The 24431-nt window shown below is 41.1% G+C and overlaps 1 protein-coding gene across 1 annotated transcript in view; it reads right to left on the bottom strand.

Moving 5' to 3' along the window:
• The window catches only part of IQCA1 (IQ motif containing with AAA domain 1), a 103081-nt gene that overhangs the window by 42612 nt on the left and 36038 nt on the right, over positions 1–24431 (bottom strand). The window contains exons 7-8 of the mRNA XM_032189977.1: positions 10226–10310; positions 2580–2702 (exon numbers count right to left, since the gene is read on the bottom strand). Of these exons, the coding sequence (XP_032045868.1) occupies positions 2580–2702; positions 10226–10310 (208 nt within the window). The remainder of the gene's footprint in view (positions 1–2579; positions 2703–10225; positions 10311–24431) is intronic.

The raw sequence follows: 24431 nt of genomic DNA, 5'->3' as shown, positions 1-24431 counted from the left end.
GCTATCAGGCTTCAGAAATATTTAAATTTCCTTCTGGGATCAAACTTTTGTTTTCTTAAAGAAGTGAAGTTATGAGCAAGGGTTTTCTTTGACTGCACTGCTATGACTTATTGCCTATACTTATTTTAATAAGAGTCCTGCTGTTAGAACTTTTCCATGTACTTCTCAACTGGTCTTAGATGCTATTTTCCCTGTCAGTATTATAACCTTGGAGAGAATGTTCCCTTTGTTCTTTCTCAATGAACCATAGAGAACCTGATATAATGGCTCAGAATTTTACTTGACAGGACTTGTGATGGCTGAAGAGATGAGAACGACATCAGGTTATAAAGCCCCAGAGCTCTATATTGTTATTTCACCCTGTTTCAAAAGAACCTTGCAGAGGTTGTGAGAGGATAAGGATTCATTTCTGGTGTAGTCTTGGTTCTTATCTTACCATCTTATGGAAGACGAAAAACACAAGGAATCAAATTTATTCTGTGAAAGTCATGTTTTTAAGCAGGTGGGTTAGTTGACATTCAGTTTCAGAAGCTCAGATTGGAGATTAGGTTTGGTGTTTTTAGCATGTCTAAGCATTAATGCCTCACTTTAACTTGGACTGAAGGGTCTGGAACAGCCTTCTCTGCTGCCTCTGCATGACTAGGTGCATCACAGCTTCTTTCTGGGCTGGCTGAGTTGGAAAGGACAGAGGACAAGGACAAAGCCACGTAGATGCTAGAGGACACCCTTGTGAATGCTTCCAAGTAGAGCTGGACAGTTTGAGATGCTACAAGGTCCTGTAGCTGCGAATAATGCTCTTCTATGTCTGTAATGGCAAAGGCTTTTCTAAGCAATGGCTTTCATTATGTGTACTTTTATCTGATCTTTCCTCCAGAGCTCTGCAATAGCCATACTGATTAAAGGGGTCACAGGAGGAAGTGGTCCTGCAGAGCTGAACTTGGTACTTGTATAACTCCCTAGAAATCTATGGACAACTTGGTATCAGTATTAGGCTTAGGTCTGCAGGGATTATGCTCCTCTTTCTTCCCTCCTGCTCTTCTGGGCTCAGCTCTGCCAGCTAAGGTACAACGAGGTGGTGCCAGCAGTCCACTTCCTGCTCCTTGGAGCCTGGTGCCCTCACTAATGCTGTCACCCTGTGATCTAGCAGCACCCTGACAAATAACAGATGTCTGAAGATGTGTGTGACTAAGATTTGGAGTTTCAAGTTATCCACACACTCTGCACAAGACGGGCCTCAGGCTCAGAGCTTGGAGAACTTTTATACATGCTTTTCCTTCAGCCTTCTATACATATTCATTTATAAACAAAACAAAAAACAAAAAACAAACAAACAAACAAAAAACCCATAACCCAAATTCTTGGGTCTTGTATGACCCAAACAGCATCTTTCCAAGCTGAAAACACTATCTCAGCTGTGGGTTAACACTTTATCTTCATCCAAATTAGACAGATTGATGCTTCTTAAATTCATGTAACTTAGTTTCCTGGCTAGCTGTTACAAGAGCTTTGGCCAAAGTGATGATTGTTGCCTGAGAAAAGCATGTTTTTGGTTTGTTCCAGGGTTAACACTTAAAATCAGAAATTCAGAAAATCAGAAATTGTGTAAAATTTGCAGTGAAGAGTAAGCTTTGTGCCAGAGTATTGACCTCTTTTCCTCCACATACTCAGATTAATGACCTTTATTAAAAAACAAAAACATTATTTTGTGTTTCTTTATAGTATAAAGTAAATGATAACTAAAAGTTGCTGCTTCAGCAAAACTATACGATTTTGTTGCAAAGCTTGGTTTTGAATATGCCCTCAGTTCACTGCTGTTGCAGGGATGCTTTTCTCTGTAAAGCTGCTCCTGAAATAATTTGGGAGCACACCTTTAGGGAAACCAGAACCTTAGTGTAACAAAGATTTCAGGGAATATATCACACGTTAAGTGGTGTCTGCTGTAACACGAGGCAGAAAAGAGTTCATATCCTAAGAATGCGAACTGAAAATGCATGACTGCTATTTACGGGCTTACAAAATATTGGCTTGCACTACAAAACACAGCCAGCCATTAGTGAACTGTATGTAAAATAAGTTTTGAAATCCAAGCAAGATCAAAAGCGGGTATCTGATGGAAACTGAGGTTCTTGTTTCCTAGTGTGAAGTTACTAAATTCTCCCTATTCCACATTAGGAGTGTAAATGCCTGGAGAGCAAAATGGTGGCCAGTTTTCCATCTGTACAAAAGGCAGCAGTGCTTTGAAAAGTGTCTTGGTAACAAGGTCAATTCCACAAAGTGTATTTTTTTTCCCCTCATCTCTTTCTGGCATTCTGTCCACCTACATCAGTTCTTTCCACTTAGCTGAGTCATGGCCAAGCAAACTCCTTTCCTAAAAAATGAGAGGTGAAATTCAGTTCCCTGGGAGCATCAAGCTGACTGAAAGTCTCAGAGGGTCTGGCCTTAACCAGTCCCTATATCTTCTGAGCCTAGGCCTTGGTGGCAATACGAATTAATATTCTCTGCCCACACATAGTTGAGAAGGCCGGACTTCAGCTCTGTTTTCACAAACTGCTAACTGATTTTACTGCAGGAAGCCTTACCTTTTTTCCAGTTTTCTGTGTTTTTCCTTTTGTCTTTTCCTTTCCTTTCTCTTTTTCTTTTCCTTCCTTTTGGGTTTTTTTCTGCAGAGCCATCTCCTTTTTGGCAGCCAGTTCTGCAGCAACCTGAAAGAGATAAAAGAAACATGAATAGCTGGACAAAACTTTCACATGCAAGGTAAGGTGTAAGGCATGTCCTGCAAGAGTTAGGGACTAGTATGAGTTTCTCCTGCCTTGGTTGCAGCTTTCCTCTACTTCCCCAGTAGAGGAATCCAATATCCAATATTTTATCCAAAATGTTGCTTGGTATAGTCTTCTATGGCTAAGTTCTGACTAGACCTTTCCGCTTGTCATTCAGATGGTGATGGGCAACTCCAAATATTCACTCTGCATTGTGGGGGGTGCAGGAACAGAACTTACATGTCACTGCAGCATCTGCAACCATTTTAGAGGTGAGAAGGGAGTGGGAAAAAAAGCTCTCAAACACATGATTCTACAAATCTAGATTTCAGAAGATGTTTGGCATGGTGTGGAGAGAACTTCAGAGCAGCTAATCCATGACAGAGCAACCCCTTTCACTTATGCTGACAGCACTCCTACCTGCAAACGTTGATGCAGGTGATACAGACTCCTAGCATGTGTTTGAGAAAGTGATTTCCATGTCCCAAACCACTAGGGCTTTTATCGAGTAAGACCAATTCCTGAAACCACCCAGAAGCACAATATTCTAATGATATACAACTTTGAGCTCCCTCTGGACTTGCATTTGAATTATGAATGTGTCTTAGCATTTTTAAGGCAGATTGATATTATACAGATGGATTCTGAGAGACTGCCTTGAGGCATGTCCAATTTCAATATTTGGCTAAAGACTGAAATTGCTGCAGTGGAAGAGAGACTGGATAGAGATATTGTGATGATCTCTGACAGATATGCACTGATAACCCAGCATCTTTATCCCTGCAAGGTAGCAGTAGCTGATAACTGGATAGAGCTGCTTCAGCTTAGTTCCTGTCCATTTATGCATTACTACCTGAAAAGGGAGACAGGGAGATTTGCTTTTTCTATTACTTTCTTGTTTCCAGACACCTTTCATTGTGTTCTCTTGTCCTAGAGATGAACTGTAAGATCATCCACTGGTGAGTGTAAAACAATCTGTGGACACTGAAGCTTATTAATGCACCATTAATACTGGCAGTACTGTGAAAGTGTAGAAAACAGATTTCCAAGTTTAAGACAAGTGTTTCCTGTAACAGTAAAAATACTTGTTTTCTAAAAAATGCCTTTTAATGGATTAAAGATTGGACAGTGGAAGCGAGGGGCGACAAGGGCTATATTTTGCAGTCAGTGAAATTTCATTACTGAATTTCCCCAAGCATTTCAGTACCTTACATTTAATTAAATATGGTAATTTAAACCCCAAGCACCGTTCAGTCATATCTTGCGGTGATAAGCAGTGAAGCATTTCATTCTCTTGGATAGATTAATAGATTGACTAGAGTTCAAAATAGGTTTTTAGTGTCCCAGCAGGCCTCTTGTATCCAAAACCAACAGAGCTACTCAGACTGTATCCTTTACTGTAGCACTAATACCCGGCCAGATATCCAACCTCGTCACCTCCACCTCCAACCTCTGCTCTGCCTGCCTGCTAATGGGTAGCTGTAACCATTTCCAGCATCCGAGGGGTGGGTTTATCCAGCAGGAGTCCTGTAAGCACGCATGTGATTAACAAAAGGTTTTAATTTTAGGCAGTGCTTCCAAGTTCTACTGGCAGTGTTTTAAGTATATGCAGACTTTGATTGGAACGATTTCTTTTTCATGTTTTTATGCAGATGAATAAAAAGATGCGGAAAGGGGTTAGTTTCTGTTCTTGTGAAGAAAACATATAATGGGATGGAATTGTTGAACTGCCCTTATCCTTCTGTCTTGCCTTCATCAGCTTTGTAGGGTGCAAAAACAAAGCTTGTGTTTACCATTTTCAGAACTGCTTGTGTGGGGTATGAGCAGTGGTGTGAAGCCTCCTACTAACTGCTTAGGTAGGTAACAGCAAATGGTGCCTGCAGTCAGTGCTGGGTGCAACATATGGGAACACAAGAAGTCAAGTCCAGAACCATGCCCAGTGACTGAAGGCAGAGGTTGCATACATGTAGGGCCTCTGTCCTAGGTGGTCGTGTGGTCAGCATGTAAAGCCAGACTCTTCTGAAGCGTGTCTCTGCTTCCCAAAAGAGAATGACAGAGCAAATAGGATTTTTCCTTTTCTGCATCAGATATATCTTCTCCCCTATGTTCTTTCGGTACGGCTTCTCCAGCTCTGCTTGCACTTGTGCTCTAAGCAGCTTCGTAATTGCAGAGGACTGGGAGGTGGGGTGAAAGCTGGCTGTGTACCTAACCTTACATGGCTTGTATTCTTCTATACAGAACAATTTCCCCTCCAGCTACAAGAAGATGCCTGAGGAATCTGACAAAAGAACGGGAAAGAAAGGAAAGGACAAGCAAAGGTTAGTTTGAGAAACTAAGCAATTCACCTGCATTATAATACATTTTTTCCCCTGAAGAAAACTTCATAGTGGAAATAAAAGCAGATGCCTTCCTAAATTATTTCAGCCTGCCCTTTTCTTTGCGAGGTTGTCTCTTTTTGAAATGATGCTGAAAGCACTTTGAAAACCCTTAATGTTGGGGAAGGGAATGCACATCGGTGAGAGTGGATGAATTTTAGTCTCAATTTTTCCTAGTCTTGCTGTAGGAGCCCTGTAGACCTAGTGATGACTTTTATCCAGTAACTTTTTATTTCAAGGCTGAAAAGACACTTTGCTCTAAACTGATCTTCCACAAAAGCCAAATTGACTTTCCTTTTTATACATCAGTTTAAGTGTTTCCAAACTTTTTCAGTGCAAATCCCCTTTTTTGGGAAAGATGGGGGCGATGAAACTGAGGGCAGCCAATGAATGGGAATGCCTGATGTCAATGTATGAGCCAAGTATCCGAAAACCACTGGCTGCCAGTAGGACTCACTTATGTTCTGTGTTCCTCAGTCACAGAAAGCTTGGTGTTGGCTCAGGCAAGCAGAAACTTGAAGTAAATGTTCCTCCTCAAGAATAACCCCTTCCCTCATTCCTTGAAAGAAGACCTCGTTTGAACCTTTTGCCTTTATTAGTGTTGTGGGCATAAAAGAAAAAAGCAGTGATAGAGTGAGTTTGGGAACTTTAGATTGCCAGCTGCGGTGGGTAAGACAGCCTCAGAGCCTTGTAATTCTGGCTCTGAAACTATTTTGAACAGAAATAATGTGTTCAGAGCCTACTGTCTCTGGAGAGAATTTGCTGTCTTTGAGAATTAGCTCTTCAAGAAGAAGCTATTCTGATGTCTGAGGCAAAAATGTTTATTCTCCAAGGAAACAGGACTGAGATGGGAAGAAATGCCATCCCCCTGTCCCAGAGTAGCATACCAAATATCAGACATCTACACGACTTGTGCATAACATGCAGTATACTGTAAATGTTCTCTACCTGCCACCTTCCCTCCAGCTTCAGGGCACTTAATTAAAACTTCTATGAGCTGATTATTTCTATAAGGTGGTATTTTTTAGCTTTGAGTGTGCACCTGCAAGTAAAGATTAAGCTTAAAAAAATATCCCAGTGATGTCTGTCTCGCAGGAATGAATTAAAAATGATAGGGAAGATTTTATAGTTATATGGGATCTTGCAAAACCTTACAGTTGGATTTAATAGACAGTCTTGCATTTCAGTCCAGGATTGATGCGTGCTCTCATCTCTTTGCAACTGGCAGATGTTGCCCAAATGTAGCTTGGCTCACCAGTTAAAAACTTGCTTGCTCTTTTGATCACTTTCTGGCAAACACTTCAAAATGTTAGTCTCCATTGAATGTGTTTATGAAAAATCTATTAGTGTTGCTTGGTATATTTTTTTCTCTTTTTTTCAGGGAAGGTGGGTGGTAGAGATGAAAAAAGGGGTTGTTGATATTGCCTGGCATTTAGGCACATGATATAGCCTGCTGACTTCAGCCAACAGAGAAATGATCATGCTCAGGGGGCAGTGGAGAGCTGCTGAACCAGGAGCCAACCTGCCTGGTGGCTTTGTTGTAGTGCATCAATGTCTGGAGGTGAATATGTCTGCCTGTTGTGTAGCCTAACAGAGCCTAAGTACCTTTTTTTCCTTTCTGCGTGGTTAACCTTAATAATGATGATATGAGACTCGGAGGTGCCCAGGTTCAGCTGATGGCACTGTTTAGCGCTTGTGAAAATCCAGCCTGATAATTTCTGAAAGGACTAGCCAAAATAGTGTGGAACACGGGAGAAAAGGGTAAGTGTAATTGTAGGCATCTATTGCGACTGCTGAAAAACTCACAGTTGGTGTATTTGCTATTAAGATAAAAGTGTATTTGCAGAAGGCTGGATACTACAACATGCAGCTCCACAGAGCCTCTTGGAGCCACCTCTGGCACTCTAAGGCTGTTTGATATACTCATTTGGAAGAAGATAATGCGTTTAGATGTGTGTGTGTGAACATGGTGGTACTTGATTGCATAATATCACTTTACTGTCTTGACCTGGGAAATAGACAGGTTTATTAATTATTAACTACTGGGATCCCTTGCACTGACATTCACAATCAAACTGATTACTGGGATTCATGAGAACTTTTAGCTGCTGGTAATAATGAATGCTAATCAGTGGTGTAGTGTTGCACAGAGTGCCAAATGAGGATTAGGAGCTTGTATCTATAACAGCAGTTAATGCATACTCTTTTTTGCCCCTTTTCTGTGCTTCTGGATCAAATACCGGGATTATGTTAATGTGGAAATGACTGTGCTCCAAACAGCAACTGAATGTGTAACCAGAATCTCAGTCTATTTTATTATAAGGTGCTTAACAGTGGAAGTGAGAGGGAGTTGGGAGAGGGGGAATGTGACTGCTAAGTGACAACTCTCTTGGCTTACTTTCATGGTGATGAGACTTAATGAACTACAGGAAGAGATCATAATTTTGTTGGCAGCAGTATAAGGGCAAAGCCAAAAATTGTCATATCTGATGATTATCTCTGGAGCAAAACACGAAAAACCATTAGGGATAGACATCTGGAACAGATGCAGGAAGATTACACTGAGTCTCAGAATCTTAAATTTCTCCTGAAAAGTGCATCAAGTAATAGAGAATTGCTTCTGTTCGGTTGAGACAGTACATATTTTTCTGACTAAATTGCCAAGCCCTTCGCATCTGGATGTCTTGGGCTTACCTTTTTGAAAGATATTTGTAACATATCTTGAAAATGTCATGAAAGCAGTTTGCAGAAGGCTAGCTACATTACAAAGTCAAGTAAGGTCGGAGTTGTCAAAAGATAAAGAAATATAGAATGTATAATAATGCAGCAATGGTTCGTGAAGTGATTAATTTGTATTTTATTTTCCCCAAAGTGTCTTTACCTAAGTCTTATAAAATGCTCACTTTTTAAATGCAGTTCTGTCATGATTTTTCATGGAGTTTAACTTGAGAGTAACCAACCCATTCACGGAAGGTAATATATACAAGAGGTGAAATCTTTTGTCTCCCCTGAATTCAAGGGCAAAGCTCCCATTAACTTCAATGGGGCCAGGATTTCATTTATTATGTTGCCCAGTAGACCAGAGTGAAACAAAACCAGTTGCCTTTGGGATTTTTTAAATGCAGGCTGACTCAGATGATCAAAAAATATTTTACTTTTCTGACATTCGGGTAGGAGCATGAACAAACTGAACTTTCTTTTGCCAACTACCTTCTGGATGCCTGTTAAGGGCATGTGAAATACGTTCTGCTCTCAGTTGTGCTGGCTGAAAAGGGAGGAAAAAATGGCTCCAGGGATCTCTTCGAAATCAGATAACTGCTGGTGAAAATTTGCTGGGAAAATACATGCTTTTTTTTTTTTTTTTTTTCCTTGCAGGTATTTTCCTTTATGCAGGGAAACCAGGCAGTAAAATGATCTCTCCAGGTTTTTAGATTCCTTTATATTTTATGCAAAGAGAAAGCAAATACCCAGGAGCCACAGCAAAATACCTGAAGGTGGAAATTCAAAGCTAGGAATAAGATAGGTAAAACATATTTCTCCAGTATTTACTAACATACCTAGTTTTGCTCAGTACAATTTCTTGTAATTTTTATTTTCTTTCTGAATTGTATTTATCCTTGTTGATAGCACGTCTAATTAGCGTTGTGACCCCTGAAGCCTTCTCCAGCAACAAGCCCACACGTGCTGGGTGGCTTCCCTGCTGCTTAGAGCAGCCAACAAAGCCTTCTTGACACTGGCATGTGTTTCTACTTTAGAAGCTGAAAACTTAATGGACTGGTCTCCTTCACTCTGTCTGGGACTGAACAACAGAGCGACTTAGATACAGAGGCTGGCAGGGTTGACCTTAGCACACTCTGAACTTGGCTAAAAGCAGGAGCATTCCCTGAGCTCAGTTTTAGTGAGGCACACAGCTGTTTGTCGCAGTTTTCTTGTGTGTTTCTGTAAGCAAAGTAACTAACAGAGCACAGTGCCTTATGCTGCTCTGGTCTGTATTTATATTTCCCCAAACCACACAGATGCTGCTAGCATGCTCTAGACTTCTCTCTATGATTCCAAGAAGGACTGAGTCCAAAATATTGTTTTGCCATAGTTGTGTGAGATCATCAGTTGCAAGCAACTAATGAATAAAACAGTCTTTCAATAGAGGAACATTATTTTAAGGACCACAAAGGTCTGTCTTTCATGGTTTAGTTTTCCTAGCCCACTAGTAGCCATCATGCCTGGCTTACTCAGGGGCCAAATCCTAGCCCTCTGTGCAGGGTTTCCTGTTTGTAAACTCCCTCAACAACCTCATCATCCTGTTAAGATCACTGTGGAGGCTGGAAAAGGCTCCAAGTGCCAACTATTGCCTTCACTTCTTTGACTGATCTTAATCGCCTTCTCTGTGTGACACCCAAATGATCAGAGGAAGAGATTATCAGCTACTTCCATTAGTCAGAGAAGCCAGAAGACTGTTTTTTCTCAGGAAAACAATTGAGATTGTTACAAGAATACATAAAATAAGCCAAGATGATTCCTTCACTTGAATGTGCCCCTTGTTCAAGCTCTCCTTACGCAGGCAGGCCTAGGCCTTGATTTACTGCCAAGAAACTGTTCTCTGCTCAGACTAAAGTTGCTGTGCTGGTACTGAATGTAGATACACTGGAACCAATCTCAGATTCTTTTTCCTCAACTTGGTAGCTTTGGATGCCTTTACCAAAGGTAGAACTTTGATATATGTTTCCACTAGTGTCTAGCACCAGTCAAACTACATGGATTTTTGAACATTTGAGCAATTCTTTGTAGCTGAGCCCATTGCTCCCAGCTGCCTCACACATTTAGCTGTGTAATTTGTATGGCTGAGCACCTTCCACTGTGACTAAGTGGTTACATATCCTGAAAGGGGACAAATTTTGGTACCTGAGTTTTGTGGTTTACCCTGGAAGAAAAAAATATTTTCACTAGCAGCAAAAACCCCTTTAATCATAAGGTACCTGAAGAACTGAAGGCCACGGTCATGCAAAATTGCAACTTAAATAAACAGACATGTTTTGTGGAGGTTCCTTTCCCCTTCCCCTATCCCATTAGCCTTTTGCATTAGAGGAGTGACAGTACCTGCTCTGGGGTTTTCTCAGAAAAAATAGTCGCTGAACCTCCTGCTTCTTTGGTAGGATAGTCAGGAAACCTGCCTATGATGTGCCTGCATGAGAAACAAAAGATGGAAAAGGAATTAAAATCCATAAATTTCATGCAGTCGACAAAAATGTCAGATGGTGGTGAAGCATACTATTTGCTCCCCAAAACAGAGTGCCGTCTCCTGTGTCAGTGGCTTTTTGTCCAACAAATTCATTAAAACAGCTACAAGCTCATTTCTCTTATGTGGTCTACCAAGCACTGAATGTCCTTATGGAATTTCTTAGGGCTGTGCATCACTTCATAGCAGAGAAATTGCCTAAAATACTTATATTTATAGCTTTGCTCTCTGCTTTCAACACCCAGCTTTATTAAAAAAAAAATAATAATAAATTGCTTTTTGATCTACAAATTCCAGATTGTATTTCTATGTGAGGATCTCCACTCCCCCCCCCCCCCCCCCAAAAAAAAATTTCCAATGTACTTGCACAACTGGGCAGTGATAAAAGCTGTGGAGGTGACAGTGAGAGGCTTTGTGGTAGGATTTCACAGATGGGTATGGATAACATCGGTGTTTCCAGACCCTTCAAAAAGAGATTAAAACATATAAATAAAACATATAAATAATTACAGTCCAAAGGTCATTTATAGTGGTGAGAATTTTTCGCCTCTTTCATAGCTGTAGCTTTTTGGATCATATCAGTAAGAGTTTCTGCTTGGTAACATCAGGACAATTTCGTGTTCCAAAAAAAACCTCTGACACATCAGAAAACTATCTGTGCTGCTTTCAAATCAAATGGTAACATTTCTTCTAAATGAAACGAAATTTCCCTTGAGAAGGAAATAACTTGGGAAGGTTGACATGATTCATAAAAATTACTTTCATTTTTTAAAAAAACAACTGGTACCTTAAGGGACTTTCCTCATCTACAGTTACGCTGCACTCAATGTTGAGCTCAGACCCACGTGTATGGTTTGGATCCCTATCTGGTATTAAAGTAATACCAATTAGAAAAGAATAAACAAACATTCATCTGTGTTTGTAAGCCCTGACTTGCATGTTCAACAATTACTAGTTCTGTATGCAAACAGATGTAAAACTTTGTCCCTTGCATTCCCAGAAACCAGTCTGCATCAACAAAGGGGTGGCATTGTTAGTGATTTTTTTTTTAATCTAATAAGAATGGGCTTTTGGCCTCAAAAGACTGCATCATTTAGTTTATTTAATTTTAGATCTTTTTTTTTAAAAAAAAAAAAAAAAAGGCAGAAAATTGCTCAGTTTTGTTACATGCACTTTTATTTTAAATGTTGCTACAAGTCTGGCTTACAGCAACAAAAAAATCTTAAAATCTGCTGTTAAGGCTGTTGCTATTTCACTAACACCAGCTGGGAGGAAGGAAAGGCAATATGCACTGTGGGTGAAGAACCAGTTTGGAGTCCACCACCCACTGAACGTAGTATTGGTGCCAGCTTTCAGTATTTACTAGTGCTGCATTTGCTATTTTGCTAGCTCTTCATTTTGAAATCATTTACAGCTCTTGCAGACAAATATTTATCCTTTGGATATGTATGCTAAGTTTATATCTGAGTGCTGAATGAATTCTATCACTCTCCAATTTGGAAGCAAGTTGTATTTGTCCATAACCTGTATTTTCTGTGTGATTTTTTTGCTCGTGGTACAGCTGTTTAGGATGACGTAGCTCTTGTTTTTGTAGCAGCTACGGTAAGAGCTTACATTGCAAAATAGCTTGAGGTTAAGAGAAGGTAATGCCAATCTTTTGAAACAAATGGAGGAAAAAGAGCATCAGCCCGTTACTAACCAGTCAGCTGTTTGGGGACTGGGTCTTTGGTTGAGGGCAATACAGAATAAGTTCCCATGGTCATCAGTGACCTGGGAGCAGACAACTACTGTACATTTCAGGCATGCTAATTCTTCAGGGACATCTGTTTTTTTCTTTCTGGGCTTTGTCCTTTCTTGTGTACTGTTGCCTAGCATATCAATTGCTGCCCAACAGCCTCAGAGCATTGTTCTTGTTACTTCCCTATCAGACCTCTTCTGGATTTTACTATTTTTCCTCTAGTTTTAAAGGCCTACAACTTCAGTCTTGTAATGCCTGGAAATGCCCGTGCATGACCCTTATAATCAGATTCCTTTCTTTATGAAACCCACAGAGTTTAACTCAGGGATTCAAAATCTGCCTGTAAATCTATATAGAAAAAAATCAGTAATTGATCTTCCTGGTCAGAAGTCCATTTTAAAGGTAATGAATCACAATTTTCTTTCCCTGTTCACTTTTTGGCAGTGGTTTACTCAAAGCACCAGCACGCTGGGTAGTCTCACGCACTTCTTGTAAGATATTATTTCAGATTCAACTGGGCCTAAAGCTACATTTTGCATAAGCTCATTTACAGTTGCTGATAATGGCACAACATTAGGACAAAAGTGGACAACGCGTGCTTTGTGACCAGCCAGGGATGTTCCTATATCCTTGTTCCATCAGATGCACTGCGTGTTATATGGTGTAAGAAATTCCACCCAGCATGTTCCATGTCGAAGAGGGAACAGTCCTTGAACTAGGATCTTCCAAACATGTGGAATGACTTTTGAGGTTGCTTTATAGTAATAATTGTTCATGTAATGTTAAACTGCCCTCCCCTCTGGAAACATGCTAGAAACAATGAAGTATTCATGATCAGAGCCAGTTCTAAGGCAATAATACTGAAAGAAAACAAAAACAGATGATGTAGGAACTTGCTCCAAGCCTGAGCCTAGGATGCTGTTTTGTTCTGTGGAGCCAGGAGGGTGCAGCGTAGAGGAGGGCTGTATGTCTGAAATCCTTGGTTCCATCTCTGGCATCAAAGGCACCACCACACTCTGAACCAAAACTTGCAGAAGGTGGAGCTGCAGAGTTTCCCACAGTCAGCAACAAGCCTGAAAATCAAACTGGGGACTAGAGCAGCGTTATACAGGCACCTGAGTTGTTTGTGTACTCCAAAAACTGAGATGCAGCTACAGTCACTGTAAAACTTTAGCCCATTAGAGATCACTGGGTGAGAATCTCAGGTTGGTATTTGTTATTTAGATTGCTCTTTTGGTTGAGTGAAAAAGAAAACTACTTGGCTGTGTTTCCTCCAATCTGCCTGGTATTCATTTTTGGTGTTCATTAGTACCTTGACACTTCCTTTGTGTGCTAGTCACTATAGACAGATTACCCACAAAGTTCATAGACCCTGATGATTTCACTACATGTCACCATAAAGAGAATAATATGTAAAAACTAAAAATTGGTCAGAAAGTCTGGTTGCACGTTGAGGGGGAGTGGAGAATGTAGAAAGGTTAGGTACTGGAATGTGTGTGTATCTGAGAGGTATGCTATGTGTCAGGAGCACCTGGTTCCAAGGCAAGTCAACTTGCCTTGTTGCAGTTCCACTGGAACAATAAGGGGATAACAGAGATGGAGGAGTGAAGAAACCATCTTCCACTCCTAGCTAAGTAAGAAAATGATGTAATGTTGTTAATCCAGCTACGTTCTGCTCTCCTCTCTGGTTCACAGTTACTGCTCTCCCCTTTTCCAAAGTTATTCCTCTTATTATAACTTAGATCTGTCAAAGGTAATTGAAAAAGAATGGTCTTTTATGGTCTGCAATGTAAACCTTTGTCTTTGGTCATGTAGCATAGACTTCTAGCACTTGAGGGCTCAAACTTGTTTTAGTGTACAAGGCATATATGTGTCTGGGTTTTAATGAGGTTCGAATGGCTCTTAAACATCTCCAAATCACCACCAGACTTGGTGTGAGTCAGTGTGATTGGCAGCCTACTGCAAGTCTCTGCTTGGCACTGAATGCTCCGATACCTTAATTCCGACTTGTAAAATCAATTCCTTGTCTGAACAATGTCTGTGCACTGTGCTCGTCTCATCTGGTGCTTCCTCCTCTTCTTGTTTCACAAGCATCATCAGAGAATCAGAATTTTCCTTGCGTGTTTTCTCTCTATCCCACATTGCTCAGGGATGGTTATAGTTAAGGCTAAATATGGTTGATTTATGAGGATATATTGTTGATTTAAACATTTTGCCTGGTAATACACTCAACGAGTTACTACCTACTCTATGCTCTTGCAAGATTTTACGTGTTATTCTTTCTTTTTGGCTGTCACTTCTCTAGCTAATTACATAAAAGGCCTCATCACGAAAATAAAAAATTGTTCTTTGGAGAAAAAGGAGTGTTCAATTCTTTTCAGGTTAAGAAAGGATGTAGGCTGTGCACAGAGAAGGCATAACTGATGGCTGTATGTTCTAGGCAGAGGAACACCAGGAGCTTTCTGCACAGAAAAGAAACAAAAACAAAGGGTGGGGAGAGCCTTGTAAAGAAATAAACCCCTCTTTGTTTTGTGATCTTTGCCTGTTCTTGTAATCCAGCCTGATATGGGTTCTCTCAAACTACTTAAACAGCAGTGTTATTTTATTTTAGGTGTCTTTGCTCCAGCATTTTCTTTCCTTGTGTGTGCTTTCTTTAGCTCTTTGAAAAATCACTTCAAGATAAACTTAACCTAAACAAGTATCAAATTACTCATAAAACAAAATTGATTTTCATAGGCTCCTTGTCATCTTTAATGGGTTTGGACACAGATGTATTACAACCAGACATACTACAACTGATGCTTTACCTATGGTCCTGATCCTCCAAGCATTAGCTCGGATGTGTGGTTGTTATGCATGGATGTAAGTCGGTGGGGAGACTGGCAGGGAGAAGTGAAGTGCTTGGAGGATTGGAACCTTAATTGTTCTGGCAAAATACTTGGTTTCAAGTTTAAGATCAAGTGTTGTGAGGCCAACAATGTGCAAGAAGAAACATTCCCATGGAGAAACGGGTGTGAAAGGTTTTGGGAGAAAGGCGATATCTTTTATTGCAGTAACTATCACAATTGAAAACAATAGATTGTCTTTTGGGGGTACCCAATGACTTCCTTAGATCTGAAGTGGCAGAACTGAGCTTCAAAGCCAAGTAAGAGTTGGGAACAGTTGTTGGAGGGGACAGGCTTAAGTGTGGAATGTGGTAATCCTCTGTGATAGTTTTATTACATGTAGTATTAGTGGCCAGGAAAGGTAGACCTTTGGCTGACCCAGTACAGTTGTTCTTAAGCTTCTTGAGTTCCCAATGAACAGTTCCTAAAATGAAATAGTCTCTTCTGCTTTGTCATGAAGTTATTATATCTGTTCAAGAGTCTTCTTGGTATTTTAAGGATAGCAATATGTAGTTAGTGTACTGGGAAAAAGGGGAATCTCTGCTCCCTTTCAGACAGGCCTGGCCAGTCTGAAGTCACACTTTTGGCTATCCTGTTGTAAACCATGCTGAGAAAAGGGTTGAAAAGCTATTTTTGACCTATTGGTAACTTCAAAATTCTGACAAAAAAAACATTCCTAGTTTAAAATAACAGTAGGTTTTTCTCCTTGAAATTAACCAGAAACATGGGAAGGTGGTGCTACAAGTTACTGCTGTGTTTTTGAATGGAAAAAAAAAAAAAGGCAATGTGGGCAAGAATAATGCCAACAAGAAACAAAGCTTTATCACTTGCAATATTTCAGCTTAAATTAAAAAAAAAAAAAAAAAAGGCAATATCAGCCTTCACAATGTTTCGGTGCTGCTGATTTTGCATGTCCCTTCCTACCCCGCCCCCCAAGATTGCCAAAAAAAATGTCTTGGAGCTCAAATCTGAATTAACTCAGGACTGGGAGTTGGCCACAACGTGACCTAACTAGCTGAACTTGTTTGCAATATTTAATAACATCTGACCTATACTGAAAGCTTAGATAAACCTACAGAAGTTGAATATTAAATTTACCCACCATGGCACAGAAATGGAAATAAAATTAAAGTGGCGAGAAAGCAGATTGCTACAAAGATATTCAATTTTTCTGGCTTGACTCCTGCAATGGAGAATAGTCTTGGGCAGAGCTGCTGGTGAGCCTGATGTGAGGCTCTCTAAAGTAATGCTGAAAGCATCTCCGGGTGGACGCAAAGACACTGGGATCCCATCACCACCCTTGGAGGAAAGAGTTTCTGGGCAAGGAGCAGGGCACATCGTGGTTGTCACTCAGCAGTCCTGTCTGCAGCATTTCTGCTGCTGTTGGCCTTGCCAGGCCTATCTGTATCTGCCTTAGTGAGTAATTCATTAAATTGAGTATACATGCTTGTGTTGGGGTATATCTTGATTATCAGACACAGGCCCTATAGAACCAGAAATCCTATTTTGCTTCTCTGAAACCTACAGGAGAAAGTATTATGGAACCTGTGTTACTAACAGGATACTAAGAACACACAAAACTAGTCTAACAGCAAAATAAAAACCTGATCTATCTGATTTAACCTGCACTAATAACCAGGTCTAGATAATAACCAGGTTCATGATAGGTCTAGAAATAGAGTATGGTGAACCGTATTTGCTGGAAATACCTGCAGGTACCGACATCCACACTCGTTATTTGTTTCCTAAAAGGTTTACACTTTTTTTAGTTACTGTCATTCTATTTCAGACTTCTTAATGACCCGTTATTTACTGGAGCCATGAAGCGGGCTGTCTTCCTCACTGGGCTGTCTCATAAAGTGAAGAGCTGCTCACCAGCTTCCACAGACAGACTATCCTTAGGCTTATTTCCAGCATAAGCTTCCTGTTGACTGTCTACAGCCTTTCGAAGAATGCGGCTCTGTCAACCAGGCTGTAATGAGGCTGAGTTGAGCAATCCTTATGCGGAGGAAGAACTCCCCTCAGGGCCTAGCACCATGTCTGGGGGACTTGGCTGCTGGAGTAATGAGTATGCTGGAGCTCAAAAGTCTCATTAAACTCTCATCTGTTTTGATTTTCTTACACCTTTCCATTCTTTTCAGAGTGAGGTCAAAAATACAGAAGCTGACTCAAAGAAACGCCAGGTCAAATTCCCCTTGCATTTACTGAATTCCTTACCTTTGGTCAGCTTATCCTGCTTTCCCAGAATGTCAAATCCTGACTCAAATTGGCAATATTTCTTGTGCTTAGTATTAAACTTAAGAGACTGAAACAATTATGGCCAGTTTTAAGCAAGATTACTTTAACTCAGACTAGAAGCTTTGCAAGAATTGCTTTTCTGCAGAGTCAGCCAGAGGGAGTCAACAGTTCTTTATTAACACAATATGAATTCTGTAAAGAGGAAAATAAAGCATGCAATTTCGTAGCAAGGCCAGCCAAGAAAAATAGCTTACCCTCCAACATCACCAAGTCACTTGGGAAGTGGAGTGAAATGGAGTACGCTGAACATTTTCTCTTATCGGCTTTGTTTATGAAAAATTTGAGTGATTGCTTTTGCTTCTAGAAGTCAAGGTGTCAGAAGCAAAAAAAAAAAAAAAAAAAAAAAAAAATAACACATCTCTTTTGGAGGAGAAAGAAGGTGCAGGCTGGGCATCACTGCTTTGTGTTGTTTTGCCATGGCCCATCACTGACCTGCACTTTAACCTGATGGTGTTGCTGTGGCGAGGGTGCCCTGGACAGGTCACCCATCTGGAAAAGTGCTGCTCACACTCATGCTGTGTTGGCTCTCCCTGGGCTTCACCTTCCTCATTCTGTGATGTTTTGGCATGTGCTGTATTTCTTCTGCCACCACCTGACTGCGAAAGGTACTTGAGGTATTTCAAGGGTATTACAGGTATTAGCTGATTAAAAGCTCTCGAATGCCTGTGCTCTGCCTCAACCTTTTGTTCGTATGCTGGACGGAGAGTTGCGTGCGTGCATAATAAATTCAGCACACTTGGGGCATGTCAAACTCCCCGCACGCACTGTGCAGCATATGCATCCTTTATGTCTGTCTGGAAAATTTGGGACCGATAGCTTGAAAACGAACAGAGAATCTTTGTGCTTTGATCTACCCTTATTTAAATGTTCAAATAAATACAGCGCAGCGTATAAGCATAATAGTTAACCTTGTGTGTCAGTGGTTAAAACAACCCAGCCTACCAGAGGCAAGGTCTAAAACAATGTGATTTTTATCTGGTTTATAACTGCTTGCATAATTTTACTGTGGGGTGAAGATGGGTAAATCTGAGGTGATGGTGAAAGCAGCATCAGATGTATTTCAGCAGTTAATTTCCTTCTTTTGAGGAGCTCTAAGTCTGCCTTACTTCTGTGCAGAAACACAGTTCAGTCTGACATAACTGGCAGCATTTTTCACCTCCCTATATTAAAATTATCTGCACGTGTGTGCTGTCTTATCCAACCACTATATCAGAGCTGTCCCATTCAAGGATTGTTGTGCCTCTGACCTGCTGCCAGTCCATGACTTGTCTTTAAGCGTTTGTAAAGGACAACGCGTAATCAGTATCTGTCAGGCATCACATTACTGCTTGGGAGAGTGGCTTGCAACTTCATTTAAGATCAATATCGCAGTGTCGCACAAATGGCACTACTTGTAGCTAAGATGATGTTTGCTTTACAAGCACTTGTGACGGGGGAGAACTTCAGTGGGGAATAAGAGGTTGAAAATGTGGCATGATGTATTCTTCAGTTAAGAAAGCAACCAAATGCCTTGCTCTGAGATTTTCTGCTGCTAACATTCTTGTTCACTTCGAGAGATCCGGTTCTCTGTGGTTTCCATGAGTGTTTAAATGAACTCTTTAATGATAAATCTGAGGCAATTTCATGCATATGAAAGCAGTCACAGTGCATGATTTTCAATGTTCGTCCCAATTGGCTTGAGCAGCCTTATTTGAATAAATCACAATCAGGTATACACAGAACATAAAATGGGGAAAAACCTGAGACTGATCTTGAAGAATATTGCTGAGAAAATGTATACAAAGTTAGAAATGTTTAAATGTGCCTGGTCCAAAGGCTCCTGGTCAATACTAACAAATAGTTCAGTACCAACAAAAATCAATTAGAATCTCTGCATTGGCAATTTAAAAGCGGGTGGGAAAAAAAAAAGGGAGAAACATTCTAGATGAGCTCAATTAGAAACTAGTCTCAGGCTGGTACTAAGAGCATCCATTTATCAAAGGTGTTAATTGAAAAACTTAGTCATCTTTGCAGTCCAAGAAACACACTGTGATACCTTGAGATGCCAAGCTCATTAACCCTCACCTTTTAGTTATGTGAAAGAAAAATTGGAGTGGTGTGTATATATACATAGATAAATTTTTGTTTACTTGTTTTCTGCATCTCTCTGGTGTATATTCTGTCATCTCCTGGAACTGGCTGAGAGTGGGGGCAATCTTAAAGACTGATAAAGAATTGAATTCTTAATTCAATTCTGAGTCCTATTGCAGGGCTCAGGCATTGCCTCTCCAAATGGGCAAAAGAATTCATGCTACTCTCAGTGGAATGCACTCAAATTTAAACAATTATAAGCACAAAATGGAGCTTTGTTATTATTCTTCATTTATGTTGTGGCCTGATGACATGGTTTTTAAACGTTTCTTTGGTACACAGGGCAGGTGCTGCAGAGAGTTGTTGGCAGTGGGGCAGGAAGAGGCAGACTGTTTGTCAGAGGTCTAGGGGCTGTCCTCTGGAAATATGGAGCTGGTCCAGCAGCCCACTCGTGGCAGAAGCAGGGCACCCAAACATTGGTAACATTCTTCTTCCCAAGTGGTGTAATACGTAGGGAAGTGTGGGAAGTGCTATCTGAGAAGAAAGGCTGAAACTCGAAGGCCAAGTTGCATATTCACTTGCTAACCCTAGAGGTATGTTTTTTTTCTACCTCCCTCTTTCTCTTCTTATTTATTTATTTATTTATTTTAATAGTGGAGATGTAAATGTATTGCTTTATGGGCCTATACAGAGGATCAGTTCTTTGGAATGGCCTTATTGTAGGAAAGCAGGGCTCACGAAGGGAGGAATGTAAAGATTAGGTTTGGACAGGAATGAAATACAGGCACATACGTGGGAGAGGCTACAATCAGCTTCTCCCACCTTCACTCCCACCAGTTCCCAGGCCTCCCACAACTGCAAACCTTGCAATCCATAAAGAATAAAAGCCCATGTTATACATGATTTCCCAGAAGAGGATGACGGCGAAATGATATGTTGGGCATAGTGTTACCCTCTCTGTGGCAGCCACGAGTGCTGAGCCTGTGATGGGAAGCACATGTATGCAATACGGAAGATGGCAGAGCTCTGGAATTTGCTCCCCTGGAGCAATTGTGTTTTGTCTTGGAATACTTTGAGGAATCCTGCAGCTATAGAGACTGCAGGCTTTAACTTACAGCCGCACTTTAAACCAATATCTTCAAAATTACTTGCTGGATTAGATGCTTTCCAGAAAAATCTGCAAGAAAGAGCCAGTCTCCCTATGTGATGGGGAGCACAAAACAAGAAAGTAAATTTCCTTTCCAATCCACCACAGGATTCATGCATCAGTAAGGCAATCTAAGAGGAGAGGGGAGTGTTTGAACAGATTTTAGTTAGGAGCGATGCAGTTTCCTGATATTATATAAATATCTCAGTAAGGACTGAACTCTTTTATGTAAGTACTGAGACATACTCAGTACTTTTATGCAAGTATCGAGCTCTTTTATGGTTCTGTGCTCTTTGCCCAAGTGAAACAAGTTTCTATTTGGTGAGACATCACACTGAATGGGACTATGCTGAAATCGTTATTTTTTTATGAGCAGAGCCTAACAAGAACCAGCAAGCCCCTTACATGCAGTGTAAAATCTCTTACTCTGCCTAGGATGGTAACTCCTAATACTGCAATTGTGTAAGTCCTGAAGACGCCTGATACAGCAGACAAAACATAGTTTGTGATGCCAATAGCTGGGCATTTTTAAAGTAAATTACTATAAATAGATTTTCTGTTGTATCTGCACATGGCTGAAACGCAGCATGACTGAAAAGCCCTGGACTCTGACCTGGATAATAAAACCAACCTGATTGATGGAGTCTGACTAATCTCCCCCATGCCGAAATTCTCAGTAAAACTGAAACATATTGATTCTGGAAAGAGTGGATGAGACTCAGGTTTCAGGCAAGTTCTTGTTCCACTCTCAGAAATAGTATCTCAAAACCTTTTCAGTGTTAAGTCAAGATTCAATCCGAGCATAGCATTTGGATGGACCAACTTTAATGCTAACTTTGCACTGGGGAGGATTTACTTAGGTGCTTGCCAAATCTTGCAGCACACTGCTCATTTAGCAAATGTGCAGTTTGGTGCTCCAAAGGGAAATATGCAAAGTGCTTGAAGGAGAAAAGATGCCTCGCCTCACCTGCCCTTGGCACCCTTACCTGGGTGCAATATTATCCAGGTAATACTGCTGTCACCCGGAGCCTGTACTGGCTATTTCATTATAGAGATCTGGAGGCTGATGAGGTAACCTGCTTCTTCCACCCTGCTGCCCACATCTCCTTTTGCTTAACCCTATCAGAATTTGAATTATGCCCCAAACTGAAGAAGGGCATAGGTGTGAAACCCTAGTGGTATCTTATGGCAGCTGAGCTTGAGTCTAATTGTGTATTTTGACATTTGGCTTGAAAAACAGATGGGCTAAGGTACAGGTGAAGAAGGGCAAGGAGAAATGAGACCAGGATGGAAGCTGTCTTAACAGTGTGGTGGATGTTACACTGATTTCCAGTGGAAGCCTGGATTTTCTGTGCTAGATGATGCAAGTCCCTTGTGTGTGGGATTCGCTTGAAATTCAGCAGTTAAGTAACTTGTCAGCAGCTTGTTAAATAAACACGCTGGCATATTGAAACCGCAATGGCCTGATTCAGTCTTATATTCCATCAGACACACCGCCGCTATGGTCCCCGGTATGTAAACTCCGAAAAACCCACTGTCAGTGAAAACAGTGAAAGGACTGTATTTCAGAACTAAATATATCCCTCTTATCCCGTGAGAAAGAATAACAGGCTGTCATTCACAGCTGTATTCCCAACCATAACTCACATGCCTTCATCCACTCCATAGTCAAATCAGACTTCCTGGCTGTAGACAATCGTTTTTTTTTTTTTTTTTGGTGTTTTGTTTTTTTTTATACCTCCACCTGAGCTTGCTTGGTGGCATACACCTCCAGAGACTGCTCTTTTGTCTTTCTATTGGACATGCTTCATATTTTCCATCAGTCTCTGGTTCTAACTGTCCCTGTTTTTCAAATTGGTAGCTCAGGGTATTTTTTCCCCCAGTTATATGCCTCTTTCATCCATTCTTTTCTGCTTCTGCCTCTCTAGCTCCTTGTGAATGTTTCTGCTACCCTTTTGCTCTGCTTCTTGTGTCAGTCCATGCCACGTTTCTTTTTTCCCCACTTGCTTCCTTTCTTCTTTGCATTTTATAGAGCCAAGGCTGAAAATGTCTTTTCTACCTCCTTTGCTTGCTTTTCCAAAGAGATCTTTCTGTGGAGCAAGGGCTGTAGTTTGGGAACCACTGCTCTGCGCTTCCTGTTCATTTTTATTCGCCTTACTTCTAAGCTTTTCCTTACTCTTTCTTTTCCCAGAATATCTTTTAAACACCTCTCCTCTGCCAGCCACTGACTCCCCAGTACCTCTCTGTCCTTCCACCAGGCACCAGTGGGACTCCTGAGGCTTTTTTCTCTGCCTGCTCCTTGTTCCTGTATCCCAGCATATCTTCATTCACTCTGTGGCAGGAAAGGGGGAAGTGGGAGAATTGGTTCTTCCACCTGCTCTGTATTAACTTGCTGGAGAAGATACCTCTCTCTACCACAGAGTGAAGTGAAAAACTGCTGGGCTGGGTCCCTTCCTCTTCCCCTTGGAATTTACTCCCTTCTTCCTTTCTTATTGATCAGGACTGTGCTATGCTGCTCAAACAAAGAATAGATACCACTGTTAAATACCCCACTTGTCCCTTCCCTCAGAAATCCTGTCTGACGTGTGGGGACCCTGCTTGAGAAAGGAATAAAGAAAATACAGTGTGGAAGAACTGCGACCTAACGTGCCCATTGCGCCAGGCACTACTGCAGCATTTCCCAGAAAAAAGTCCAATCCAAACTTTAAAACATGTGGAGCTGTATTGTAATAAGCTGCTGGCAAGTGCAAGCCCTGAACCTTACTGATGTTTGTGTCTGTGTGAGTATCTATGACAACAAATAAATCTACTGTTCGGGAAGTGTCCTTGAGAATATCAGCAGGAGGTTGTTGCATTATGTCGGCAACACTTAGCGTTTTCAAGCTTTTAATTCCCAAGTATTACTGTAGATGGCTATGAGTACTTTAGGAAAATGAACTAATTAGTTACAAGATTTTTCTTCTTGCTTGCAAATGGGACCAACTCAGAGTAATGCTATTTACTTTAGCGGATTCCAGACTTTTGGACGTATAAAGGAATGAATATTTTTAGGAGCTTTAATGCTAAGCAGGAGGTTTAAACTCAAGGTCAAGGGACCCTGGATATCTGTGACTCCTTTTCAGCCATTTAAGGAAGGTAGGAAGGGAATCTAACCTAAATTTGTTATAATGGTCAGTTTTGCCTCTGTAGTGCTGCAAATCCAAAAGTAGAAAGCGAGTGAAGCCAGGAATTCAGCCTGCAGAATAGTGCTCGGGATGGGTATGTCTGTAAGAACTGGGCTGGAAGTGACTGGCATGACAGGTCAAAGAGCAGCCTGCCCTTGGTCTAACACTGTGATTTGGGTCCTTTGGTTTTCCCTTGCTGACCATCAGCTGTAACACCCAGTGCACATACTGAGACTTCCTGCTTTGGTCTTGTTAGCTGCAGACACCATTTTGCTAAAAATGCAAATATCCAATGAGACCTATCTTTTTGATCTCAAGATGTAGGACAAGGAGCTGCAAGCCTTTCGAACATATATAGTTTTGCTGTCCCTGTTTAAAAAAAAAAAAAAAAAAATCCTATCTCCACAGGCCGAGCTAGTTGTCTCTGAAAATTTTTGCCTATAGTCTACAGTCACCAGAGTGTTTAGGGCTTTACAGTTGAAAACTGCAGAGGCAGACCGTGAGATGGGGTGGGGAATCACAGAATACTTAGGGCTGGAAGGGACCTCAAAGCCCACCCAGTACCACCCCTGCCTCAAGCAAATCAGGCCCTATCCAGCCTGGCCTTGGGCACTGCCAGGGATGGGGCACCCACAGCTCCTCTGGGCAGCCTGGGACAGGGCCTCACTGTCCTCAGAGTGCAGAATTTGTTCCTTTGTTCCTAATCTGCATCTACCCTCTTTTAGTTTAAAACCATTACTCCTTATCCTGTCACTACATGCCCTT

Source organism: Aythya fuligula, chromosome 6 (assembly GCF_009819795.1).
Source record: "Aythya fuligula isolate bAytFul2 chromosome 6, bAytFul2.pri, whole genome shotgun sequence".
Taxonomy (NCBI): domain Eukaryota; kingdom Metazoa; phylum Chordata; class Aves; order Anseriformes; family Anatidae; genus Aythya; species Aythya fuligula.
Note: the sequence above shows the minus strand (reverse complement) of the source record. Positions and strands in the feature narration are given on the sequence as shown.